General features: G+C 41.9%; 1 protein-coding gene across 1 annotated transcript in view; it reads right to left on the bottom strand.

The window, feature by feature from the left end:
- Window positions 1-26,764, bottom strand: part of LOC133612763 (endosome/lysosome-associated apoptosis and autophagy regulator family member 2-like) — an 81,694-nt gene that overhangs the window by 41,304 nt on the left and 13,626 nt on the right. Inside the window, exons 2-10 of the mRNA XM_072913887.1 lie at window positions 24,786-24,906; window positions 14,067-14,256; window positions 10,980-11,127; window positions 10,823-10,912; window positions 9,686-9,791; window positions 9,466-9,618; window positions 9,308-9,396; window positions 1,881-2,061; window positions 1,683-1,811 (exon numbers count right to left, since the gene is read on the bottom strand). Of these exons, the coding sequence (XP_072769988.1) occupies window positions 1,683-1,811; window positions 1,881-2,061; window positions 9,308-9,396; window positions 9,466-9,618; window positions 9,686-9,791; window positions 10,823-10,912; window positions 10,980-11,127; window positions 14,067-14,256; window positions 24,786-24,906 (1,207 nt within the window). The remainder of the gene's footprint in view (window positions 1-1,682; window positions 1,812-1,880; window positions 2,062-9,307; window positions 9,397-9,465; window positions 9,619-9,685; window positions 9,792-10,822; window positions 10,913-10,979; window positions 11,128-14,066; window positions 14,257-24,785; window positions 24,907-26,764) is intronic.

The following is a 26,764-nucleotide window of genomic DNA, read 5'->3' as shown; positions in this document are numbered from 1 at the left end:
TTGAAAAGAAAACCGACAGCGTTCTTGCCATCACCATCAACTAGTCAATCGTCCGCGTGAGTATACGTTGTCATCATTACACAAAAACATGAATGTGTCATTTGTATCTGCGTTGTAAATTCATAAACTAAAGCACCGTTTCGCTCTGAGAGGTGCGTTTGGCGTGCCTGTTCAGTGTTTACAAAGACTCGCTCCTCTTTAACGCTGTGGAGAGGCGGGGCCGGCGAGCGAGCGGCGAGGTGGGGCGCGCCGGGAGCGACGCCGCAATCGTGCCCAGGTGCGCGATCCGCGCACCTGGGCACGATCATCCAATCTCCTCTCGCTGAAGAAAAGGGGAGCAGCAGAGAGAGAAGGAAGAGAGACTGGAAGGAGTCAGAGTGAAGCTGACGTGGAGCGAGAGAGGAGGAGAGACAGAGACAGAGGACAACGAGCGAGCGAGGAAGAGGAGCTGAAAAGCGAGGAAAGAAAGAGAAAAGAGTTGGAAGAGAAAAGACTTTGTGTAAAATTAAAAGATTGTAAACCTGGCAAAGCCGTCTGGCGTTCAGTCTGTCGGTCCTGAAAGAACCCCACGGCACAAGACGTGTCACAAACGCTAACGTTAATTAGTTGTACAAATACCTTTTACAACATTAACGGTTACATATACTATGTACAAACCAACAATTAACTTTCACTTTAATCATATTATCATTGTTGTGTTATTAAGCAAAATAAGCAATACTTTTACTTTTGTTGAAATGTTTACACTGTTACAGAATATTTTGTTTTGCACTTTTTTGTATTGGATGTTTATTTTTATTTTTGCACATTTTAGCAAATAAGCAATACTTTTACTTTTGTTGAAATGTTTACATTGTTACAGATTATTTTCGTTTTGCACTTTTTTGTATTGGATGTTTATCTTTATTTTTGCACATTTTAAAGCAAAATAAGCAATACTTTTACTTTTGAAATGCTTATACTATTCCAGAATATAAAGATTTGCACTGAATGTTTACTTTTATATTTGCACATTAAAAAGCAAATAAGCTACTTTTAATTTTGTTAAATGTTAAAAGTTTTAAATGTTTACATTGCTACAGAATATTTTGTCATGTTGTTGTCAATGTTGACTGAGTGGCCATACTTTTTTTTTTTGGTAAATAAAAGCCATGCCTTTTGAAAAAACTGGCCTACATTTATTTTTTCATCTTCATTTTAAATAAAAAAAAAAAAATCGGTAAAAGGAAAAATAATCTATAGATTAATCGAAAAAAATAATCTATAGATTAACCGATTAATCGAAAAAATAATCTATAGATTAATCGATAGAAAAATAATCGTTAGCTGCAGCCTTACTATAAATAGCCTCACGCATGGCATTCGGAATGGCTCAATAGGAAGTTACGGGAAGCAGTGTCGATTGTCATTGTTGTTACGCGATTTCGTGAATAAAACTTTAAAAAAAAAAAAAAAAATTTAATTAATGAAAAACCGTATTTTTTAATCACTGCAACCGTAACCCAGAATAGGTTGATGAAAACCGTACTAATTACGGGAAAACCGGAGTAGTTGGCAGGTATGTTAATAATCCAAAATATGCATCCAATCCTTCAAACCATGCCACTTCTGAGATCTAAATTTGAGTCCTGACTACCACAAAGATAAAAGTCAAGAATTGTCTTCCTGCCACAAACACTCACCATTCATGTTGTCACATTTAGCGTTGCCCACGTTGAAACAGGAAGTCTTCATGTTCGCCGGCAGAACGTTCCACCATTTGTACTCGTAACCCAAAGTGGGCTCCGTACCCGCCGGGCATCGCTGACACGCTGAGGAGTGAGAAGACCGTCATGGGTGGATTATAAAGAGAGGATAAAGAACCGGAGAGCGCGCCGTACCTTTCATCCCATCTGAGAAGGTCCCAGGTGGGCAGGGTGAGCAGATGGCTGTTTCGTTGTTATAGAAACCGGGGTTGCAAGGAGGGCAGGGCTTACGCTGGCCACCGGGGGGCAGCGTAATTGCTCCGGTCACGTTCTCAAGGCAGACCTTGGGCTCGATCCATTTATATATAATCTGGGTCTGGAATCACAGACGAAGGCAAGTGAGGAAACGAGTCTGCACTGTAGAGATGCGCGGTTTGCGGACACAACCGCGGGTCGGGCGGTTGAAATAAAAAAAAATTAGATTTTAAATAGATTCAGGCGGGTGGCAGTTAAACCAATTGGTAAATATATATACATAGTTAAATGTTGTTACCCACATACGAAAAACGAGCAGGCACCTGCAGCATATGCCACAACAGAAGAAGAAAAAAAAAAAAAGATGGCAACGCCGGCAGCAAACGTGGTACGCGACAAACTAAAAAAGGGAATACTAAAGACCAGGGGAAAAAAAGGCCAGAAAAGTTCAGCGTGGACTCGTTTTTATGAGGTTGTAAATCAGGATGATAGTAATGCTGGCTACGTGATTTGCAAGAACTGCGACACTGTTTATGTCTACGACAGTCACAAAACCGGGACATCTAACATGGTGCATCACATTTGTGCAAAACCCCGAACCTCCACAAACACCCTGAGCATGAGCAGTTTCGTCCGCCGTGATCCCAGAAGAGTGCCACAGGATGTTAAAACAAGATAGAACGCAGCTGCCTGCGCGAGCGCGCTTGGAGGTGCGCTCAGCGCGGCTCCCAGATGATTGCGCACTGGTGTGCGTCTGGGCCGTGACAGCGTGGCACGCATTGAATGTCTCTGCTGCATTGGGTCAGTCTCCTTTCTTTAACAGGCAAAAGCTTTATAACCTCACTAATGCCTTGCATCGTCTATATTAGATATATAACAACGGGTGGGTGCGGGCGGGTGCGGTTTTGATAAAATGTTAGTTCGGGTGGATGGCGGATGGGTGACGACTTTTGTGATGCGGTTGCGGATGAAATAATTGCCTATCCGCGCATCTCTACTGCACTGCAAAAAAAGTCAGTGTTCAAAAACAAGACAAAAATACAAAAATGAGGGGTATTTTACTTGAACTAAGCAAAACTATCTGCCAATAGAACAAGAAAATTTGGCTTGTCAAGACTTTCCAAACAAGTAAATTTAGCTAACCTCAATGAACCCAAAAATACCTTAAAATAAGTATATGCTCACTAATAACAACTGTACTACTATACAAGTACGTATTTTCTATTGTTTCATTGAAAATAAAACAGCATTGTCCATTTGCCATCCGTTTTAATTATGAGACACAATTGTGTTAAAGTCATGATTTTTTATTTCAAGCTTGACATAAGAAATGATTACTTTATACGGTTTAGAAAAAAGGTGCACTGCAAAAAGTCAGTGTTCAAAAACAAGAAAAAAAAAATACAAAAATGAGGGGTATTTTATTTGAACTAAGCAAAATTATCTGCCAATAGAACAAGAAAATGTGGCTTGTCAAGACTTTCCAAAACAAGTAAATTTAGCTAACCTCAATGAACCCAAAAATACCTTAAAATAAGTATATTCTCACTAATAACAAGTGCACTTTTCCTGGTAGGAAAAAAAAAAAAAAATTTTGCTCAATATCCGGACAACCAGTGTCCTCGACAGTAGACATGTAGTTTGTCAAAGTTACAGAGGAGGGTTTTTTTGCGAAAAAGCTAGTCAAAGATCATCTATATGACAGCACTCTCGTGTTTTTAAGAATCTGCTGCAAAAATGTGAGTCTCTTACATGTGTTTTTTTTTTTTTAACTGAACCTGCAGGCCGCCAGTTGAATAGCCCATGTAATGAAATAGAGTGGACCTAAAATGGAACCTTGAGGAACACCACTAGTATGACTAAATAAGTTGAACAAAAGGACAAAATTATCTGCCAGAAAATTCGGCTTGTCAAGACTTTCCAAAACAAGTAAATTTAGCTAACCTCATTGAACCCAAAAATACCTTAAAATAAGTATATTCTCACTAATAACAACTGTACTACTATACAAGTACGTATTTTCTATTGTTTCATTGAAAATAAAACAGCATTGTCCATTTGTCGTCCGTTTTAATTATGAGACACAATTGTGTTAAAGTCATGATTTTTTATTTCAAGCTTGACATAAGAAATGATTACTTTATACGGTTTAGAAAAAAGGTGCACTGCAAAAAGTCAGTGTTCAAAAACAAGAAAAAAAAAATACAAAAATGAGGGGCATTTTATTTGAACTAAGCAAAATTATCTGCCAATAGAACAGGAAAATGTGGCTTGTCAAGACTTTCCAAAACAAGTAAAATTAGCTAACCTCAAAGAACCCAAAAATACCTTAAAATAAGTATATTCTCACTAATAAGTGCACTTTTCCTGGTAGGAAAAAAATAATAATTTTGCTCAATATCCGGACAACCAGTGTCCTCGACAGTAGACATGTAGTTTGTCAAAGTTACAGAGGAGGGTTTTTTTGCGAAAAAGCTAGTCAAAGATCATCTATATGACAGCACTCTCGTGTTTTTAAGAATCTGCTGCAAAAATGTGAGTCTCTTACATGTGTTTTTTTTTTTTAACTGAACCTGCAGGCCGCCAGTTGAATAGCCCATGTAATGAAATAGAGTGGACCTAAAATGGAACCTTGAGGAACACCACTAGTATGACTAAATAAGTTGAACAAAAGGACAAAATTATCTGCCAATAGAAGAAGAAAATTTGGCTTGTCAAGACTTTCCAAAACAAGTAAATTTAGCTAACCTCATTGAACCCAAAAATACCTTAAAATAAGTATATTCTCACTAATAACAACTGTACTACTATACAAGTACGTATTTTCTATTGTTTCATTGAAAATAAAACAGCAACGTCCATTTGTCATCCGTTTTAATTATGAGACACAATTGTGTTAAAGTCATGATTTTTTATTTCAAGCTTGACATAAGAAATGATTACTTTATACGGTTTAGAAAAAAGGTGCACTGCAAAAAGTCAGTGTTCAAAAACAAGAAAAAAACATACAAAAATGAGGGGTATTTTATTTGAACTAAGCAAAATTATCTGCCAATAGAACAAGAACATTTGGCTTGTCAAGACTTTCCAAAACAAGTCAAAGTAGCTAACCTCAAAGAACCCAAAAATACCTTAAAATAAGTATATTCTCACTAATAACAAGTGCACTTTTCCTGGTAGGAAAAAAAAAAAAAAAATTTGCTCAATATCCGGACAACCAGTGTCCTCGACAGTAGACATGTATTTTGTCAAAGTTACAGAGGAGGTTTTTTTTGCGAAAAAGCTAGTCAAAGATCATCTATATGACAGCACTCTCGTGTTTTTAAGAATCTGCTGCAAAAATGTGAGTCTCTTACATGTATTTTTTTTTTTTGACTGAACCTGCAGGCCGCCTGTTGAACAGCCCATGTAATGAAATAGAGTGGACCTAAAATGGAACCTTGAGGAACACCACTAGTATGACTAAATAAGTTGAACAAAAGGACAAAATTATCTGCCAATAGAACAAGAAAATTCGCCTTTTCAAAACAAGTAAAATTAGCTAACCTCAATGAACCCAAAAATACCTTAAAATAAGTATATTCTCACTAATAAGTGCACTTTTCTTGATAGAAAAAAAAGAGACCTTTTTGCTCAATATGTTGAAGAATATTCTTAAATGAAGTAAATGCTAGTGCCATTATCTTGACATCATGATATGCGCTCGGCATCATGATTTTTTTCCATGCTTGAAATAAGAAATGATGACTTTAAAAAAGTAGTTTTATACTTGTGAGTGTTGATGACACAGCTTTGCAACACTTGATATTCTAGTTTCAAGCATGTTTTACTCAATATAGGTCATCACATCTCAGCAACAAGCTGTAATATCTTACTGAGATCATTTAGGACCAAAACACTTAAAACAAGTAAAACACTCTAACATAAAATCTTATGTATGGCCGCGCAAGTCCCAAGATGCCCAAAATGTCCATAACACACCCATCCGAGTCCCACGGGGAGGGGGGGGATAAAAGTTGGATAAGTCGTCAAAAGTCCCCAAAAATGTTCAAAATACCTACCCAGGTTCCAGTCCCACAAGTCCCGCTGCCGGCCGGGATGCCCAAAATGTCCAAAACGCGCCCAACAAAGTCCCACAAGAAGGCGGGGAGAAAAGTGAGAAAAGTCGGTAAAATGTTCAAAAATCACACCCGGGTTCTTGTGGGACTCCAACCTGGGAAGGTATTTTTAACATTTTTGGGACTTTTGATGACTTTTCTCACTTTTCTCCCCCACTTCCCGTGGGACTTTGCTGGGTGCGTTTTGGACATTTTTTGGAACCCCGGGACTTGTGCGGCCGACGGCGGGACTCGTGGGACTGGAACCCGGGGAGGTATTTTGAACACAATTGGGACTTTTGACCATTTTGGCCACCTTTTCCCCTCTTCTTCCCCGCCTTCCTGTGCACCATTGCTGGGTGTGTTTTGGACATTTGGACAAAAATAGTTTCAAGCATGTTTTACTCAATATAGGTCATCAAATCTCAGCAACAAGCTGTAATATCTTACTGAGATCATTTAGGACCAAAACACTTAAAACAAGTAAAACACTCTAACATAAAATCTTATGTATGGCCGCGCAAGTCCCAGGATGCCCAAAATGTCCATAACACACCCATCCGAGTCCCACGGGGAGAGGGGATAAAAGTTGGAAAAGTCATCAAAAGTCCCCAAAAATGTTGAAAATACCTACCCAGGTTCCAGTCCCACAAGTCCCACCGCCGGCCGGGATGCCCAAAATGTCCAAAACGCGCCCAGCAAAGTCCCACGGGAAGGCGGGGAGAAAAGTGAGAAAAGTCGGTAAAATGTTCAAAAATCACACCCGTGGGAATCATGTGGGACTCCAACCTGGGTAGGTATTTTTAACATTTTTGGGACTTTTGACGACTTTTCTCACTTTTCTGCCCCACTTCCTGTGGGACTTTGCTGGGTGCGTTTTGGACATTTTTTGCATCCAGGGACTTGTGCGGCCGGCGGCGGGACTCGTGTTTTGAACACAATTGGGACTTTTGACCATTTTGGCCACCTTTTCCCCTCTTCTTCCCCGCCTTCCTGTGCACCATTGCTGGGTGTGTTTTGGACATTTGGACAAAAATAGTTTCAAGCATGTTTTACTCAATATAGGTCATCAAATCTCAGCAACAAGCTGTAATGTCTTACTGAGATCATTTAGGACAGGGGTGCTCATTACGTCGATCGCGAGCTACCGGTCGATCGTGGAGGGTGTGTCCGTCGATCACCAGCCAGGCATTAAAAAAATAGTCCTAAAAATGAGCGATCATAAATCTTCACTATGACGTCACTTTGGTCACTTGATTGACATTCACGGCACCCGAGGGTCTTCTGAGATGACGCTGGCTGCTGCCAGCTCATTAAAATTACCGACTGGAAGGCGAGAAACACTTTATTTCAACAGACTCTGGCGCCGTACCTGTCGTCAAAACTCCAAAGACCGACTGCACAGTTGCACAATAAAAGCTCTGCTTCATCCTGCCTACGCTACCAAAATAAGAGTCTCAGAAAGCTGGCGTGCACAAGCTAGCAAGCTACGGAGTTTGTATTTCAACAATGTATTTCTTGTAAAGTGTATACAAAGGAGTACGGAAGCTGGACAAATAAGATGCCAAAAACCAACCACTTTCATGTGGTATTGGACAGAAAGGAGGACTTTGTTTCTCCTCCATTCGAAAATGCGGACCTTATCAGCACCACTGTCTGATTCCAATCAATGCAAGTCATCACAATCAGGTAATACACCAACTTATATTCTTGTCTTCATGAAAGAAAGGAATCTATATGTGTTAAACATGCTTGTATTATCTCTAAACACTTTGAACTTATTAACAATATTAACTATATTTGTTAAACATGCTTGCATTATCTTTAAACACCTTTAACTTATTACCAATATTAACTATAAGTGTTAAACATGCTTGCATTATCACTAAACATCTTTAACTTGTTAACAATATTAACTATATGTGTTAAACATGTTTACATTATCATTAAACACCTTTAACTTATTAACACTATTAACTATATGTGTTATACATGCTTGCATTATCACTAAACACCTTTAACTTGTTAACAATATTAACTATATGTGTTAAACATGCTTGTATTATCTTTAAACACCTTTAACTTATTACCAATAATAACTATAAGTGTTAAACATGCTTGCATTATCACTAAACATCTTTAACTTGTTAACAATATTAACTATATGTGTTAAACATGTTTGCATTATCATTAAACACCTTTAACTTATTAACAATATTAACTATATGTGTTAAACATGCTTGTATTATCATTAAACACCTTTAATTTATTAACAATATGTGTTAAACATGCTTGTATTATCTTTAAACACCTTTAACTTGTTAACAATATTAACTATATGTATTAAACATACTTGTATTTTCATTAAACACTTTTAATTTATTAACAATATGTGTTAAACATGCTTGTATTATCTTTAAACACCTTTAACTTATTAACTATATTAACTATATGTGTTAAACATGCTTGTATTATCTTTAAACACCTTTAACTTATTACCAATATTAACTATAAGTGTTAAACATGCTTGCATTATCACTAAACACTTTTAACTTATTAACAATATTAACTATATGTGTTAAACATGCTTGTATTATCTTTAAACACCTTTAACTTATTACCAATATTAACTATAGTGTTTAACACGCTTGCATTATCATTAAACACCTTTAACTTATTAACAATATTAACTATATGTGTTAAACATGCTTGTATTATCTTTAAACACCTTTAACTTGTTAACAATATTAACTATATGTATTAAACATACTTGTATTTTCATTAAACACTTTTAATTTATAAACAATATGTGTTAAACATGCTTGTATTATCTTTAAACACCTTTAACTTGTTAACAATATTAACTATATGTGTTAAACATACTTGTATTTTCATTAAACACCTTTAATTTATTAACAATATTAACTATATGTGTTAAACATGCTTGTATTATCATTAAACACCTTTAACTTGTTAACAAAAACATATGTTTCATAAATAAGTAAATATAAACTATATATATGAATGAGGTAGATCCCCACGACTTGATCAATTGAAAAGTAGCTCGCCTGCAGAAAAAGTGTGAGCACCCCTGATTTAGGACCAAAACACTTAAAACAAGTAAAACACTCTAACATAAAATCTGCTTAGTGAGAAGAATGATCTTATCAGACAGAAAATAAGCAATTATCACCCTTATTTGAGGTATTTAATCTTACATAAATTTCAGTTTTTGCAGTGTGGGAAACGACGAGTCCAAGTTCACCTCACCTTTCCCTGGTTGTCGCAAGCTGTGTGGATGCTGAAATAGTCCTTCTTGGAACATGGAGGTCTGTTCTGACACACCGCCGAGCCCTCGTCTTCCATTGGAGAAAAATGCCCACCGTCATCAACAGGCGGGAGGCTGAAGTGTCGCGTGTCTACCGTACCTGCGTACTGGCTGCTGGTGTTGCAGGAAGTGCACGAGCTGGCTCCGTGAGCCGAGTAGGTGTCCCGGGGGCAGGGCTCGCAGGAGGCGGAGCCGGGGACGCGGCTGAATGTTCCTGGCTTACAGGGGAAACACTCTGACGTGTAGGCCACCCCTGGAAGACAAGGACGAGGGATAAATATTTGAAAGAAACAAGAACGTGAAAAGAGAAGATCGCAAACCTTCTATTAGGATATTTTTCAGCAAGGCAGGTTTCACCGCTTTAGCTCCCATCACGACCGCACTGGTCCTCCAATACATGATGTTGGCGCCAGACTTCAGGTTCACCTTGCATGTAAAAGACCAGAGCTAACCCACAGTGCTTAGTGCAACATTACCGTATTTTTCGGACTATAAATCGCTACTTTTTCCCTATGCTTTGTAACCTGCAGCTAATAAAACGGTGCAGAGTTTTCTTTGCTAACGGCCATGTTTTGCATTCATAGCATTTCTGCTTGAAGGGTTTCTACATTCATCACTCCAAGCAATGTTTCTAAGTTTTACAATATAACTAAAACAATTCATACTTACTAAATCTTCCCATGTATGATTTCTGTAGGAGTGTTTTCATGCATATTTGTACACGCTATCATGACGTAATAAAGCTAGCGTCGTTAGCATTAACACATATGCTAACACGTTTACGAGTCTCTGTGTTAGTATTATTAACTTACAATGGCATTCTTTTGTTTTGTATCATATTCACCAAAACGTCACCGTGGAGTTATTGAGTCTGTTTTTCTGATTGGAGAGCAAGCTTACGCAGAAAGTGGGTCCATGACAATGACTTATGTTTTGTTTTATTAGCCGTTTTACTGCTCTTCGTTCATCACTTCAAGCAATGTGTCTAAGTTTTACAATATAACTAAAACAATCCATACTTACTAAATCATCCCATGTGTGATTTCTGTAGTAGTTTTGTTCATGCATATTTGTACACGCTATCATGACGTAATAAAGCTAGCGTCGTTAGCATTAACACATATGCTAACACATTTACAAGTCTCTGTGTTAGTATTATTAACTTACAATGGCATTTTTTTTGTATCGTTTCAATTTTACCAAAACGTCGCTGTGGAGTTATTGAGTCTGTTCAGCTGATTGGAGAGCTAGCTTTCACAGTTAGTGGGTTTTACTACCCATTTTACTGCCGTGTGACAGGCACCGTTTGGAAACAATTAAGGTATGTACATAAACATTTACAATATCTTTCGTACCAGTATATATCTGCGGTTTATGGTCCGATGCGGCTAATATATGTAAAAACATTTAGAAATTTAGTGGGTGCGGTTTAAGTACCGGTGCACTCCAGAACTTACCGTGTGTGTTGCCCACTCGCCTGGATTGCTGAGTTTAAGCCACTTGGTGTCCACGGCCTGGTCCATCTCCTGACATTGGTCATTCTGGATCTGCAACACAAATAATTGATTGGCGGCTTCGACCCTCACCTGGGCGACACAAATGTGCGCTACTCACAAAGAACTCAAAGAGCAAGTTGTTGTCTGGGTACTGGTATTCAAAGCTGACCGATCCGGTCTTCTTCAGACGGACCGCGTATATGAGCGAGACCGTGCACTCATCCCTGTTGGACTCCAGGTAACTTCCCTGAGGCACCCAGGAAGAACTGCAGGGAAAGATACAGGGGTCGGCAACCTTTACCAGTCAAAGAGCCATTTTGACCAGTTTCACAAATTATAGAAAACAATGGGAGCCGCAAAAATTTTAGAAATTTTAAATGAAATAACACTGCATACAAAGTTTTTTTTTTTGCTTTGTGCTATGTATAAACCAGGGGTCTCAGACACGCCGCCCACACCTTTGTATGGAATTTTTAAGCTGGTGCGGCACGCGGGTTTTAAATGGTTAGCGCTTGTCAGTCTCACGCGTGCCGTGATGGTACAGCATATAGCGCCCACTACAACCAGCGTGCCTGACCAGCCACACGTTGTATGGGGCTTCCACTTGCTCAAGTAAGTAACAGCAAGGCATACTTGCTCAACAACCACACAGGTTACACTGACGGTGGCGGTATAAAAAAAACCTTTAACACTCTTATTAATAATGTGCCACACTGTGAACCCACACCAAACAAGAATGACAAACACATTTCGGGAGAACATCTGCACCGTAATACAACATTAACACAACAGGACAAATACCCAGAATCCCATGCAGCCCTAACTCTTCCGGGATACATTATACACCCCCGCTACTAGAGATGCGCGGATAGGCAATTATTTCATCCGCAACCGCATCAGAAAGTCGTCAACCATCCGCCATCCACCCGATGTAACATTTGATCAGAACCGCACCCGCCCGTTGTTATATATCTAATATAGACGATGCAAGGCATTAGTGAGGTTATAAAGCTTTTGCCTGTTAAAGAAAGGAGACTGATCCAATGCAGCACAGACATTCGCGTGCCACGCTGTCACGACCCAGACGCACACCAGTGCGCAATCATATGGGAGCCGCGCTGAGCGCACCTCCAAGCGCATCTCGCTGCCTGCGACGGCCGGGTATGGGCCCGACGCTCCAGCGCCATCCATTTTCAGGGCTAGTTGATTCGGCAGGTGGGTTGTTACACACTCCTTAGCGGGTTCCGACTTCCATGGCCACCGTCCTGCTGTCTATATCAACCAGGGTGAGCCCCACCCCTTTCGTGAGCGCACTGCGCGCGGAGTGACCCCTGTTACGCGCCCCCGGCAACAGGGGTGGCGGGCAGGTAAGCTGCGCGGGCGGAGCGCGCGGAGTGACCCCTGTTACGAGCCCCCGGCCACGGGGGTGGCGGGCAGGTAAGCTGCTTACCTGCTGCGCGTGACGCCGGCCGCGGCGAAGGCGGACGAGGCGGGGTGTCGGTGCGGTGGGCGCGGTGGTGACCCTGGACGTGCGTCGGGCCCTTCTCGCGGATCGCCTCAGCCACGGCTCCCGGTGGGGCCCTCCCGGGGGAAGGGGCCTCGGTCCCGGACCCCGGCGAGGCGTCCCTTCTCCGCTCCGTAAAAGTGTCCATCTCTTTTTTTCTTCTTCTTCTGTTGTGGCATATGCTGCAGGTGCCTGCTCGTTTTTCGTATGTGGGTAACAACATTTAACTATGTATATATATTTCCCAATTGGTTTAACTGCCACCCGCCTGAATCTATTTAAAATCTAATTTTGTTTTATTTCAACCGCCCGACCCGACCCGCGGATAAAATCTAATTTTTTTTAATTTCATCCGCCCGATCCGCGGACTCCGCGGTTGTGCTCGCAAACCGCGCATCTCTACCATCTCTACCAAACCCCACCCACCTCAACCGACGCACAGAGAGGGGGGGGGGGGGGTTGATGTGTGAGGGAGCAGGCTTGGGGTGGGGGCGGGGTTTGGTGGTAGCAGGGGTGTATAATGTAGCCGGAAGAGTCAGGGCTGCATGGGATTCTGGGTGTTTGTTCTGTTGTGTTTATGTTGTGTTAAGGTGCAGATGTTCTCATGAAATGTGTTTGTCATTCTTGTTTGGTTCAAAGTGTGGTGCATTATTAGTAAGAGTGTTAAAGTTGTTTTATATGGTCACCGTCAGTGTAACTTGTGTGGCTGTTGACCAAAGTATGCCTTGCTGTCACGTACGTGTGCAAGCAGAAAATGTATTTTGTATAACAAGTGTCGGGCTGGCACGCTGTTAATACAGGCTGTAGAGGGCGCCAAATGTTGTACTATCACGGCACGCCCTTATTATAGCTGTAAGGGTGAAAATAGGTGAAAATTAATCCCGGGAGTTTTCTGCGAGGGGCATTGAAATCTGGAAGTCTCACGGGAAAATTGGGGGGTTCAGCAAGTAAGCTGCTGAGCCGCATCAGAGTGATCAAAGAGCCGCATGCGGGTTGCCGACCCCTGATCTAGACATATGGTTTTAATTGGATTTTTGAACATACATACAGTTACTATATAGTACATCACTTATTTCCAGTTTCTATTTCTTAGGAAATAGTTAAAATTGTGAAAAAAATGCAACTCTAAGACTTCAATTGATTGTAATGGAATTGATATGGAAACCATAAATAAAGGTTATTGAAGAGATCTCAGGACCATTAATGTATATTAGTAACCTATCATTTCAAACAGGTAAATCCCCAAACAAAATGAAAATAGCTAAAGCTGCACCAATTTATAAGACTGGAAACAAACACCAATTTACAAACTATAGACCTGTTTCTTTACTTCCACAATGTTGTAATATCATTGAAAAACTGTTCAATAACAGATTAGAGAGTTTCACAAACAAACAGACTACTTGCTGAGAACCATGATAGATACAGAGCTAATGGCTTTAATTAGAATTACAGAAGTAATTACCTATTGCATTGGTAATTACTTCTGTAATTCTAATTACCAAACTTCATGAATGTTTATGTGACCAACAAGTATGTGCTCCAATCACTCTATCACAAAAAAATAAGAGTTGTAGAAATGATTGACAGCCATGACATGATGTTCTTTACAAGTCTATGTACACTTTTGACCATGTTTCATTTCTATATGAGAAGATGTTGTTACATTGCCCATCCCATCGTGTCTCACTGCTTCCCTACCTGTTGCATGTACCGCTTCCATCTCTGTGGGGACTGTTTTCCAGGGCGGTTGCTAGGCTACTGAATCCCGCAGGCATGGAATCCCATTGGTCGAAGCGGATGCCGCTGCCCAGGGAGTAGCTTCCAGCTGCGCAGCGGGTGCACTCCTGAGCTGACATCTCCAGAAACTCGCCGGCTTTGCATGAAAATGCTTTTGGACACACACACACAAAAAAAAAAGGATGCGCGTAGGAAAAAAAGCATGATGACGAATATAAAGCTACTTATTTGAGTTAGGACTCATGAGGAGGCGTTGAGAGTAACGTAATCCTTCCATGCTGGTACACTCCGTCACTGCACTTTCTACACTTAACCAGATATGTGACAGGGTTGTTTTTCCTCATTGCTGTTGTGATTGCATGATGTCTCCCTTTGCTTGTAAGCCACATTTGTCAACTCAAGGCCCGGTGGCCAGATCTGAAAACCTGAAAATAATGTGTTAATTAAGTACTTAACTTCTTCCACTGGCTGCCATTTTGAAATATTTTCTTTTCAGGTTTGACTTAGCATATTAGTTGTTAAATTTCAGCTTTTTGTCATAACAAGGGCTTTTTTTTTTTTTTTTTTTTGATTTTATTTTGACAATATCCTGCGAGTCAACAAAATTGTAGTTTGGACATCAAAACTTTTTCCACTTGCAGCTTTTTTGAAATATTTCATTTTCCGATTAGACTAGGCATCCATCCATTCCATCCATTTTCTACCGCTTAATTCCCTTTGGGGTCGCGGGGGGCGCTGGAGCCTATCTCAGCTACAATCGGGCGGAAGGCGGGGTACACCCTGGACAAGTCGCCACCTCATCGCAGGGCCAACACAGATAGACAAACAACATTCACACTCACATCCACACACTAGGGCCAATTTAGTGTTGCCAATCAACTTATCCCCAGGTGCATGTCTTTGGAGGTGGGAGGAAGCCGGAGTAGAACCCACGCAGTCACGGGGAGAACATGCAAACTCCACACAGAAAGATCCCGAGCCTGGGATTGAACCCATGACTACTCAGGACCTTCGTATTGTGAGGCAGACGCACTAACCCCTCTTCCACCGTGCTGCCCTAGACTAGGCATATTATTAGTAATTAAATTTCAGCTTTTTGTCATTTTTTTGTTACATTTGTGGAAATAGTGTCAAAGCGCTTTGAGTACCTTGAAGGTAGAAAAGCGCTATACAAGTATAACCCATTTATCATTTAATCTTTTCTCACTAAATGCATTTATTCTTTCTGTTTTTGACATTTAAAACAGTACATGTAGTGCCTGCAATTGCATATCTTTTCAACTTTAATGCATCAAAATAGTATATTATCACATAATTCAAAAACATTTTTGTAATAATAAAGACACATACTCAAATATCTGCTGGACTTGTGATTTAAAAGCAAGCTATCCATCAAATTGTACAATGACATTAGATTTTACGGTAAATATCTGGCAAGTTTTGGTCATGTGTTATTGGCCGACAATAAAGAATTATGTCGGCTGTATTGATAACCTCACTAACAACTTTAACGACGCCCTGCGCGACACCATTGATAGTATAGCACCGCTAAAACAAAAAAGCGCCCCTAAAAGGCGCACCCCATGGTTTACAGAAGAAACTAGAGCCCATAAATTATCGTGTAGAAAGCTGGAACGCAAATGGCGTGCTACTAAACTTGAGGTTTTCCATCAAGCATGGAGTGATAGTTTAATAACTTATAAACACATGCTTACCTTAGCTAAAGCTAAATATTACTCAAATCTCATCCACCTCAACAAAAATGATCCAAAATTTTTGTTTAGTACAGTAGCATCGCTAACCCAACAAGGGACTCCTCCCAGTAGCTCCACCCACTCAGCAGATGATTTTATGAATTTCTTTAATAAGAAAATTGAACTCATTAGAAAGGAGATTAAAGACAATGCATCGCAGCTACAACTGGGTTCTATTAACACAGATACAACTGTATCTACAACGGATACCGCCCTCCAAAATAGTTTCTCTCTCTTTGATGAAATAACATTAGAGGAATTGTTAAGATGTGTTAAGGGGACAAAACAAACAACATGTTTACTTGACCCATTTCCTGGGAAACTTATCAAGGAGCTTTTTGTATTATTAGGTCCATCAGTGCTAAATATTATAAACTTATCACTTTCCTCTGGCACTGTTCCCCTAGCATTCAAAAAAGCGGTTATTCATCCTCTGCTCAAAAGACCTAACCTCGATCCTGACCTCATGGTAAACTACCGACCGGTGTCCCACCTTCCCTTTATCTCGAAAATCCTCGAAAAAATTGTCGCACAGCAGCTAAATGAACACTTAGTGTCTAACAATCTCTGTGAACCTTTTCAATCCGGTTTCAGGGCAAATCACTCTACGGAGACAGCCCTCGCAAAAATGACTAATGATCTACTGCTAACGATGGATTCTGATGCGTCATCTATGTTGCTGCTTCTTGATCTTAGCGCTGCTTTCGATACCGTCGATCATAACATTTTATTAGAGCGTATCAAAACACGTATTGGTATGTCAGACTTAGCCTTGTCGTGGTTTAACTCTTATCTTACTGACAGGATGCAATGCGTCTCCCATAATAATGTGACCTTGGACTATGTTAAGGTAACGTGCGGAGTCCCCCAGGGTTCGGTTCTTGGCCCTGCAGTCTTTAGTATTTACATGCTGCCGCTAGGCGACATCATACGCAAATACGGTGTTAGCTTTCATTGTTATGCTGATGACAGCCAACTCTACATGCCCCTAAAGCTGACCAACACGCCGGATTGTAGTCAGCTGGAGGCGTGTCTTAATGAAATTAAACAATGGATGTCCGCTAACTTCTTGCAACTCAACACTAAGAAAACGGAAATGCTGATTATCGGTCCTGCTAAACACCGACATTTATTTAATAATACCACCTTAACATTTGACAACCAAACAATTACACAAAGCGACTCAGTAAAGAATCTGGGTATTATCTTCCACCCAACTCTCTCCTTTGAGTCACACATTAAGAGTGTTACTAAAACGGCCTTCTTTCATCTCCGTAATATCGCTAAAATTCGTTCTATTTTATCCACTAGCGACGCTGAGATCATTATTCATGCGTTCGTTACGTCTCGTCTCGATTACTGTAACGTATTATTTTGGGGTCTCCCTATGTCTAGCATTAAAAAATTACAGTTGGTACAAAATGCGGCTGCTAGACTTTTGACAAGAACAAGAAAGTTTGATCATATTACGCCTATACTGTAATTACCTTTATATACATATATACATATATATATACCTATACTGGCTCACCTGCACTGGCTTCCTGTGCACTTAAGATGTGACTTTAAGGTTTTACTACTTACGTATAAAATACTACACGGTCTAGCTCCGTCCTATCTTGCCGATTGTATTGTACCATATGTCCCGGCAAGAAATCTGCGTTCAAAGAACTGCTATGGAATGCCCTCCCGGTAACAGTTAGAGATGCTACCTCAGTAGAAGCATTTAAGTCCCATCACAAAACTCATTTGTATACTCTAGCCTTTGAATAGCCCCCTCTTTTTTTAGACCAGTTGATCTGCCGTTTCTTTTCTTTTCTCCTCTGCTCCCCCTTACCCCTTGTGGAAGGGGAGACACACAGGTCCGGTGGCCATGGATGGGGTGCTGGCTGTCCGGGGTCGGACCGCTCGCCTGTATATCGGTTGGGAACATCTCTGCGCTGCTGACCCGTCTCCGCTCGGGATGGTTTCCTGCTGCCCCCACTGTGGACTGGACTCTTACTGTTATGCTGGATCCACTATGGACTGGACTCTCACAATATTATGTTAGACCCACTCGACATCCATTGCATTCGGTTTCCCTAGAGGGGGGGGTTACCCACATATGCGGTCCTCTCCAAGGTTTCTCATAGTCATTCACATCGACGTCCCACTGGGGTGAGTTTTTCCTTGCCCTTATGTGGGCTCTGTACCGAGGATGTCGTTGTGGCTTGTGCAGCCCTTTGAGACACTTGTGATTTAGGGCTATATAAATAAACATTGATTGATTGATTGATTGAGTTTTGCTCAATGAAGTGATCGATGGAATTCATGTCCTCATTAAAGCGTCTCGACAGACGTTACAATAATTGAACAGTTATGGTTTTCGTCAAAATTGTGATCTGAACTGGTCTTTCAAAGGCAACAGCAGAAGTCACACTTGCTGTGAGTTCATGCACTGTGTTGGTTTTGTTCTTTGAACAAGGTGATGCTCATGCACGGTTCATTTTGTGCACCAGTAAAAAAAACAAACATAACTTTGTCTTGAATTTGAAAAAACATTTTAATTTTCACTAAAGAAGGGTTCGGTGAATGCGCATATGAAACTGCTGGGGTTCGGCACCTCCAACAAGGTTAAGAACCACTGCTTTAGATTTACTATTAAATAAATGATTCTGTGAGGCAGAGCAAATTACTTGATCATTTTTTAAAAGAAGTAATAGGGTAGAATCACCTCGACCTTACAGTTGTGTACACGTCACGGTCGATGACTCGCCTGTTGATGGCATTAACGCAATAAAAATGAAACGTTTCCTCTTTCACTTTCTCCCAGGTGGAAACATACTTCATGCAACTTCCTCGTCCCACACGGAAAAGCCTCTGATTGGCTCTCCTTTGTAATAAACACCCCCCTTGTACGCTGTTAAAGAGCTCTGATTGGATATATTCTAAACTTGTCCCTCCCATCTACAAGACTAAACTAAATATGATTGGATTTTGTTTCTGTCAAGATTTTCAGCTCTTTTTTAATTCGTTGAGTAATTGATGTGGTTTCTGTTATTTTGGGAGACTTCATTGACAATCATGATTTAATCAATTTAATTATAGTACTCGGTAAAAGGTTTATTTTTAAGGCCAAAAACAGATATTCACTTAGTATTACTTTCTTTAAAACATTTATTCAGTATTTTTTAACTTTAGAAAGTTACATGGTTGAAAACAATAATGATGCCAAAAAACATAAAAAAAGATGGGAAGTCCTCAAAGGCTTATGTTGAAAGTGTAATTGTGTTTATAGATTATATGCTATCTGTTGTTGTATTCCATAATTTTTAGTGACCTGAACATAATCTGGACAGTAAATACATTTTTTTTTTTTTGTTTGTTTGTTTTGAAAATTTAATTTTGTTTATAGATTATATGCAATCTGTTGTGTTCCAAAATGTTTCTATTTTTTTTTTTTTTTTTTTTTTTTTTTTTCCCCCCCCCCAGTGTACTGTATTTTCCGCACCATAAGCCGCCCTGGGTTAAAAGCCGCGCCTTCAATGAACGGCATATTTCAAAACTTTGTCCACCTATAAGCCGCCCCGTGTTGTAAGCCGCATCTAACTGCGCTAAAGGAATGTCAAAAAAACAGTCAAATAGGTCAGTCAAACTTTAATAATATATTAAAACCAGCGTGATGTGGGCGCGCATGGAGTCGTATATCAACATGGACGGAGCTGCGTGAAAAAAGCCACCCGGCCTCTTCGCGTAAACTTAAACTTACCTTAACCACTCGCTCATCTTTTCTTCATCCATCCATCCCTTCGAGTTAGCTTTTATGATGACGCCGGCTGGAAAGGTCTCTTTTGGCAAGGTCTTCCTTTTGAATATCACCATGGGTGGAAGTTTCTGGCCATTAGCATGGCAAGCTAGAACCACAGTGAAGGATGACTTCTCATTCCCTGTGGTGCGAATATTCACCGTACGTGCTCCCGTTGTATCCACAGTGCGGTTCACAGGAATATCAAAAGTCAGTGGAACCTCGTCCATGTTGATAATGTTCTCTGGCCGGATCTTTTTTTCAGCTATCTTGTTTTTACAATATGCACGGAAAGTAGCCAGCTTTTCTTGAAAGTCTTTAGGCAGTTGCTGTGAAATAGTAATCCGTGTGCGGATGGAGAGATTGCGTCTTTTCATGAACCGGATCCCTGTCGCTTAGTAGGAGCCATTTTGTGGTCTTTACAGATGTAAACACACAAAGGAAATGAAACGTACGGTAATATCCGCGCGCTTTTTCTTCTTCTACGTGGGCGGGTGGTTGCTTACAGTAGAAGAAGAAGCGCTTCCTGTTCTATGGGGGCGGGTGCTTACCTTGGCGGTTGCTTGCGTAGAAGAAGAAGCACTTCCTCTTCTACGGGGAAAAAAGATGGCGGCTGTTTACCGTAGTTGCGAGACCGAAACTTTATGAAAATGAATCTTAATATTAATCCATATATAAAGCGCACCGGGTTAAAAGCCGCACTGTCAGCTTTTGAGTAAATTTGTGGTTTTTAGGTGCGGCTAATAGTGCGGAAAATACGGTACATGAATGAAGGTGTGTGTTGCTGAACCCGACTTGGACATTATCTGGACTGGACCTGGTTTTAAAAAAAACCTTTAAACGAAGCTAATTTCATTAACAACCAGGTCTGGTGAAGATAAGGTCCTTTTTTTATTTTTATTTTTTTTATTTTTTTTTTAGATAAGATAAATAAATATTTTCTTGGATAAAAAGGAAAGTAAACAATATAAAAATAATTACATAAGGGAGAAAAAAGAAAGAAAAAATAGTAATTAAATGAAAATGTTAGTGGACCAGCAGCACAAACAATCAAGTGTGCTTCAGGGACTGTGTTGTGTCCCTTGCAGAAGTGTTGTCCATGTTGTGGGAACCAGAATATTGGTAGCAGAAAGAAACAACCCCTTTTGTGTGAGTGGGTGTGTATGAGTGTGAATGGGGGAGGGAGGGGGTTTTTTTGGGTTGATGCACTAGTTGAAAGTGTATCGTGTGTTTGTTTCTATGTTGATTTAATATAAAAAAATAAATAAATAAATAAAAAAAAAATAAAAAAATTTGTTGAGTAAAATGTCAGTTATTTTGTTATCGACTTTATCGACACGCGTTATCGTCAGAGGAAAAGTAGGTTGTTCACCATGACTAAAACGAAAATTATTAGTCAACAAAATTAACAGTACATGATTTGTTGCCAGGAGTTGTGCAATATCTAATGATCATATACCATTGTCCATCCATCCATCCATCCATCCATCCCTTTCCTTCTGCTTATTCAAGGTCGGGTCGCAGGGGAAGCAGCCTAAGCAGAGAAGCCCAGACTTCCCTCTCCCCAGCCACTTCGTCCAGCTCCTCCCGGGGGATCCCGAGGCGTTCCCAGGCCAGCCGGGAGACATAGTCTTCCCAACGTGTCCTGGGTCTTCCCAGTAGCCTCCTACCGGTCGGACGTGCCCTAAACACTTCCCTAGGGAGGCGTTCGGGTGGCATCCTGAGCAGATGCCCGAACCACCTCATCTTGCTCCTCTCAATGTGGAGGAGCAGCGGCTTTACTCTGAGCTCCTCCCGGATGACAGAGCTTCTCACCCTATCTCTAAGGGAGAGCCCCGCCACCCGGCGGAGGAAACTCATTTGGGCCGCTTGTACCCGTGATCTTGTCATTTCGGTCATAACCCAAAGCTCATGACCATAGGTGAGGATGGGAACGTAGATCGACCGGTAAATTGAGAGCTTTACCTTCCGGCTCAGCTCCTTCTTCACCACAACGGATCGATACAGCGTCCGCATTACTGAAGACGCCGCACCGATCCGCCTGTCGATCTCACGATCCACTCTTCCCTCACCCGTGAACAAGACTCCTAGCTACTTGAACTCCTCCACTTGGGGCAAGATCTCCTCCCCAAGATGGCACTCCACCCTTTCCCGGGCGAGAACCATGGACTCAGACTTGGAGGTGCCGATTCTCACCCCAGTCGCTTCACACTCGGCTGCGAACCGATCCAGTGAGAGCTGAAGATCCTGGCCAGATGAAGCAATCAGGACCACATCATCTGCAAAAAGCAGAGATCTAATCCTACAGCCACCAAACCAGATCCCTTCAACGCCTTGACTGCGCCTAGAAATTCTGTCCATAAAGGTTATGAACAGAATCGGTGAAGCTTTTTGCTGATGGAGCACAGAACAAAGCACAGCTAATAAACTGGTCCTACCACATCTTACAACATCAGCGAGGTATCAGGTAACATCCTGTATTCCACCATTAAACAATGACGTCCTAATACACCTAAATGACTCATCATTTTCTATAAAAGCCTTTGAGTAATTTCCTTGACTGATTACGGAAAAAATAACCCCCTATTTTAACATTTTAATGCATTAGAGAATATGTCTTGTAAGAATGTTCTGACTCCTGTTTATATGCCAGCAGGGGCGAAGCACCAAATTCTGAGCCCCCATTCACAAGACTCCAAAAGGCACTCCCAGCCCATCCTAAACCCAACATTACTGATGAGCCCAAGCACCGTGATGTCGTCGGCATATTTGACAGTGAGATTGGATGTTGAAGAGGCTATGCAGTGTTTCCCACAGGACAGGCATCTATTTGTGGTGGTGTGGTCGGGGGGCGGGGGGTGGCGGCGGCAGCGGCGATGACCAAGAAGAACGCGGAGTTGGAATATAATTACAACATTTTATGTACATATTTATATACAGATTTGAACAATTAGTGATTCACTGAAATATATTTATTAATTGTGGTTCTTACAAAAAATATATCTTATAAAATATAAAAGCTAAAATGTCTCTTAAAGCTCTGCCCCTTTAATTAGTGAATACTAAATAATTTAACTTTAGCCTACTACTACAACCATATTATTTACCAGCAACATGAAGTGAAACAGAGGCAGAGGTGTCCTGCCACAGTCAGTCAACCTCCTCCTCCTCCTCCTGCTGCTGCTGAACAGGTCGCACCTGTGGTCCGGACTGTAGGCCTACCTCCTCTCCAAGTTGAGCCCTTTTCGGCCGTTGAAAATATTTTTCTATACTCATCTGTGTGAAGGAGTGAACATCCAACATTAGAATTTATTACTAACGAGCAGAAGCGCTCTATGTACAGTGCCGTTTTAACCTTAAGCGGCAGCAGCTCAACACATGCAGGGTTCAACGTTAAGGTTTTTTTCTACTTGCCTGACTTCTCAAATCTACTTGCCCCAATATTTTTACTTGTCCTGCCTAGGTTTTTTTTCTGGCTGTGTAGTGCTCATGGCTTATATCTTACTAAATTTCTTCCCGTTGACTATTTACAACACTACACAGTATTTATTATTATTATTATCTATAATTACATTTAAATGGCATTGCATACATGTAAAATTAAATGCTATTTCACATTATTTGACCAGTAGCAGTTACACTCATCCGAACAGGTCAGCCACCTGTTTAAAGCCCGATCACAGTTGAAATCTTGAAATGAAGGGCCTTTAATGGCCAAAACATTAACCTGGACAACATTTTAACAGCTGGTTGGCTCAGATTTTATTCTTTTCATTGCATTCACATGCTGCAGTGGACAGTGGACAATTTAGCTTCAATCCATGTGTGTTTATTGACAACAGGGTTATAACCTGGACACGTTAGCTCGTCGGTATGAAAACACGTGACTGTTACTACGTGCGTCTGCCCGGCCCCCGAGTCAAACAGCGGCGGTGTTAATGAAGCAGCGTCAGGCTGCTCACCGTCAGTGAAACGCTCGGTGAAATCGCGGATTAACGTTAAATATATGACGAGCCGCGAGCGATGCAGCTATAACCTATCTACCTATAACTTATATTACCCTCGTATTTTGATCCCGTCCGTCCGTCCGTCCGTCCGTCCGTCCCTCTTCTTCTTCTTCTTCTTTTTCTTCTTCTGGCCCACCAGGTGAATTAAGTGCTATTGGCGGAGTTACAATGCATAGTAGGCTACCGCCACCTACTGCACCGGAGTTGTAACTACAAGCAACATTCACAGACAGTCCCATTGCTTTTATGAGCGGTCGAGCGAGTCAAAAGCCGAAAAATCCATTTGTGGCGGACGTAATTCTTCCGTGGCGGGCCGCCACAAATAAATGAATGTGTGGGAAACACTGCTATGCGGTCATGTGTGAAGAGGGTGAGGAGCACAGGGCTCAGCACACAACCCTGTGGGGCACCGGTGTTGATGGTGAGCATGGCAGAAATGTGCTCACCTATTTTCACGTACTGTGTGCGATTAGTTAAAAAGTCCAAAATCCAGTTGCAGAGGAAGGTGTTCAAACCAAGGTTGTGAAGCTTAGATCTGAGACTGTTTGGCCTTATTGTGTTAAATGCTGAGCTGAAATCGACAAAGAGCTGTCTTGCGTAAGTGTTCCTAAGCTCAAGATGTTCAAAGAGTCTATGGAGTACAATAGCAATGGTGTCTTCGGTCGATCGGTTCTCCCGGTATGCGAACTGATATGGGTAAAGGGATGGTGGTATTGCCTTTTTAATACGTTTCAATATCAGTCTCTCCATGCAACTTCCCACAACTAGTTGAAACTGAACCACGGCACCTCTGCTGGTTTCAGACAAGTACTGCACTCCGTTTTGCCTGAATTGCAACCAAATGCAACAAATACACATATTTTCCAATTATTTTGAGCTTAATTACAGTATATGTGAGATGTGGACCATCAATGTATACTCTCTCTGTCCGGTTCTATTATTTTCAACCGCACTACTTCCTGTCTGTGATACTTCTGCGTTTATTAGCCTTTGCCTTTGGAAAAGACAGTCGGTCAGGATGTGGCAGTGGAAATTCCTCACCACTGATAAGGAGGTGATGCAGACACACAACAGATTTGTTTCCTTTATCTTACACACACACACATGCACTGCATACACACAAGCACACACTTACTGCACTTTGCGCCGCGGACCGGCTCTGGTAGGCCGACGCAGGTTCCAGGGTTGTGAGGGATGGCCGCTCTCCACCGAGATCCAGAACTGTCACATTCCGTGTACTCGTAGTAGTAATCCTCCTGTAAAATACAAAACACATTGTTAGGTACTAGGGTTGTACGGTATACCGGTACTAGTATAGTATCGCGGTACTAATGAATCAAAAACGGTACAATACTCTGTTTGAAAAGTACCGGTACCCGGGCATGACGTCATGTCATGACATTGCTGGTTTTACGAGTGACACACACACAAATTAACAGCGCAAGACAGAAACTAAAGCACTACACACAGGAAACAACAACCTGGTGGAGTTTCATTTGTTAACCTTTTTTGCTGGTGGTGTGCCTCCGTATTGTTTTTTTATGGAAAAAAAAATGTGCCTTGGCTCAAAAAAGGTTGAAAAACACTGAGTTGATAGACAGTTGTGATAGCCAATCAGATAACAAGTTGTTGACAGTAGCTTATCTAGGTATCCTGGCGTTAACGAGACTGTGATTGGATACTCACTTGTCGTTCCAAAGTGAGCGTCCAACCACAAGTTGCAATTTAGCAGGAAGCAGGAAGTGTTGATTAGGTGGCAGATATAGATTTGAAACTACATCTTGTGAGATGTGGATAGTCGAACCTCGGATTCAGGAGGAACAGTGTGGTTTTCGTCCTGGTCGTGGAACTGTGGACCAGCTCTATAATCTGGGCAGGGTCCTTGAGGGTGCATGGGAGTTTGCCCAACCAGTCTACATGTGTTTTGTGGACTTGGAGAAGGCATTCGACCGTGTCCCTCGGGAAGTCCTGTGGGGAGTGCTCAGAGAGTATGGGGTATCGGACTGTCTGATTGTGGCGGTCCGCTCCCTGTATGATCAGTGTCAGAGCTTGGTCCGCATTGCCGGCAGTAAGTCGGACACGTTTCCGGTGAGGGTTGGACTCCACCAAGGCTGCCCTTTGTCACCCATTCTGTTCATAACTTTTATGGACAGAATTTCTAGGCGCAGTCAAGGCGTTGAGGGGATTCGGTTTGGTGGCTGCAGGATTAGGTCTCTGCTTTTTGCAGATGATGTGGTCCTGATGGCTTCATCTAGCCAGGATCTTCAGCTCTCACTGGATCGGTTCGCAGCCGAGTGTGAAGCGACTGGGATGAGAATCAGCACCTCCAAGTCCGAGTCCATGCTTCTCGCCCGGAAAAGGGTGGAGTGCCATCTCCGGGTTGGGGAGGAGATCTTGCCCCAAGTAGAGGAGTTCAAGTACCTCGGAGTCTTGTTCACGAGTGAGGGAAGAGTGGATGGTGAGATCGACAGGCGGATCGGTGCGGCGTCTTCAGTAATGCGGACGCTGTATCGATCCGTTGTGGTGAAGAAGGAGCTGAGCCGGAAGGCAAAGCTCTCAATTTACCGGTCGATCTACGTTCCCATCCTCACCTATGGTCATGAGCTTTGGGTTATGACCGAAAGGACAAGATCACGGGTACAAGCGGCCGAAATGAGTTTCCTCCGCCGGGTGGCGGGGCTCTCCCTTAGAGATAGGGTGAGAAGCTCTGTCATCCGGGGGGAGCTCAAAGTAAAGCCGCTGCTCCTCCACATCGAGAGGAGCCAGATGAGGTGGTTCGGGCATCTGGTCAGGATGCCACCCGAGCGCCTCCCTAGGGAGGTGTTTAGGGCACGTCCGACCGGTAGGAGGCCACGAGGAAGACCCAGGACATGTTGGGAAGACTATGTCTCCCGGCTGGCCTGGGAACGCCTCGGGATCCCCCGGGAGGAGCTGGACGAAGTGGCTGGGGAGAGGGAAGTCTGGGCTTCCCTGCTTAGGCTGCTGCCCCCGCGACCCGACCTCGGATAAGCGGAAGAAGATGGATGGATGGATGGATGGATCTTGTGAGACCATGTCGGCCAACCCCGCGAGCCAGCTCAGCTGTCCGGGCGAGGAAATGGGGAATGCCCTCCA

Source organism: Nerophis lumbriciformis, linkage group LG10, assembly GCF_033978685.3.
Source record: "Nerophis lumbriciformis linkage group LG10, RoL_Nlum_v2.1, whole genome shotgun sequence".
Taxonomy (NCBI): domain Eukaryota; kingdom Metazoa; phylum Chordata; class Actinopteri; order Syngnathiformes; family Syngnathidae; genus Nerophis; species Nerophis lumbriciformis.
This window is presented reverse-complemented; position numbering and strand designations above follow the sequence as displayed.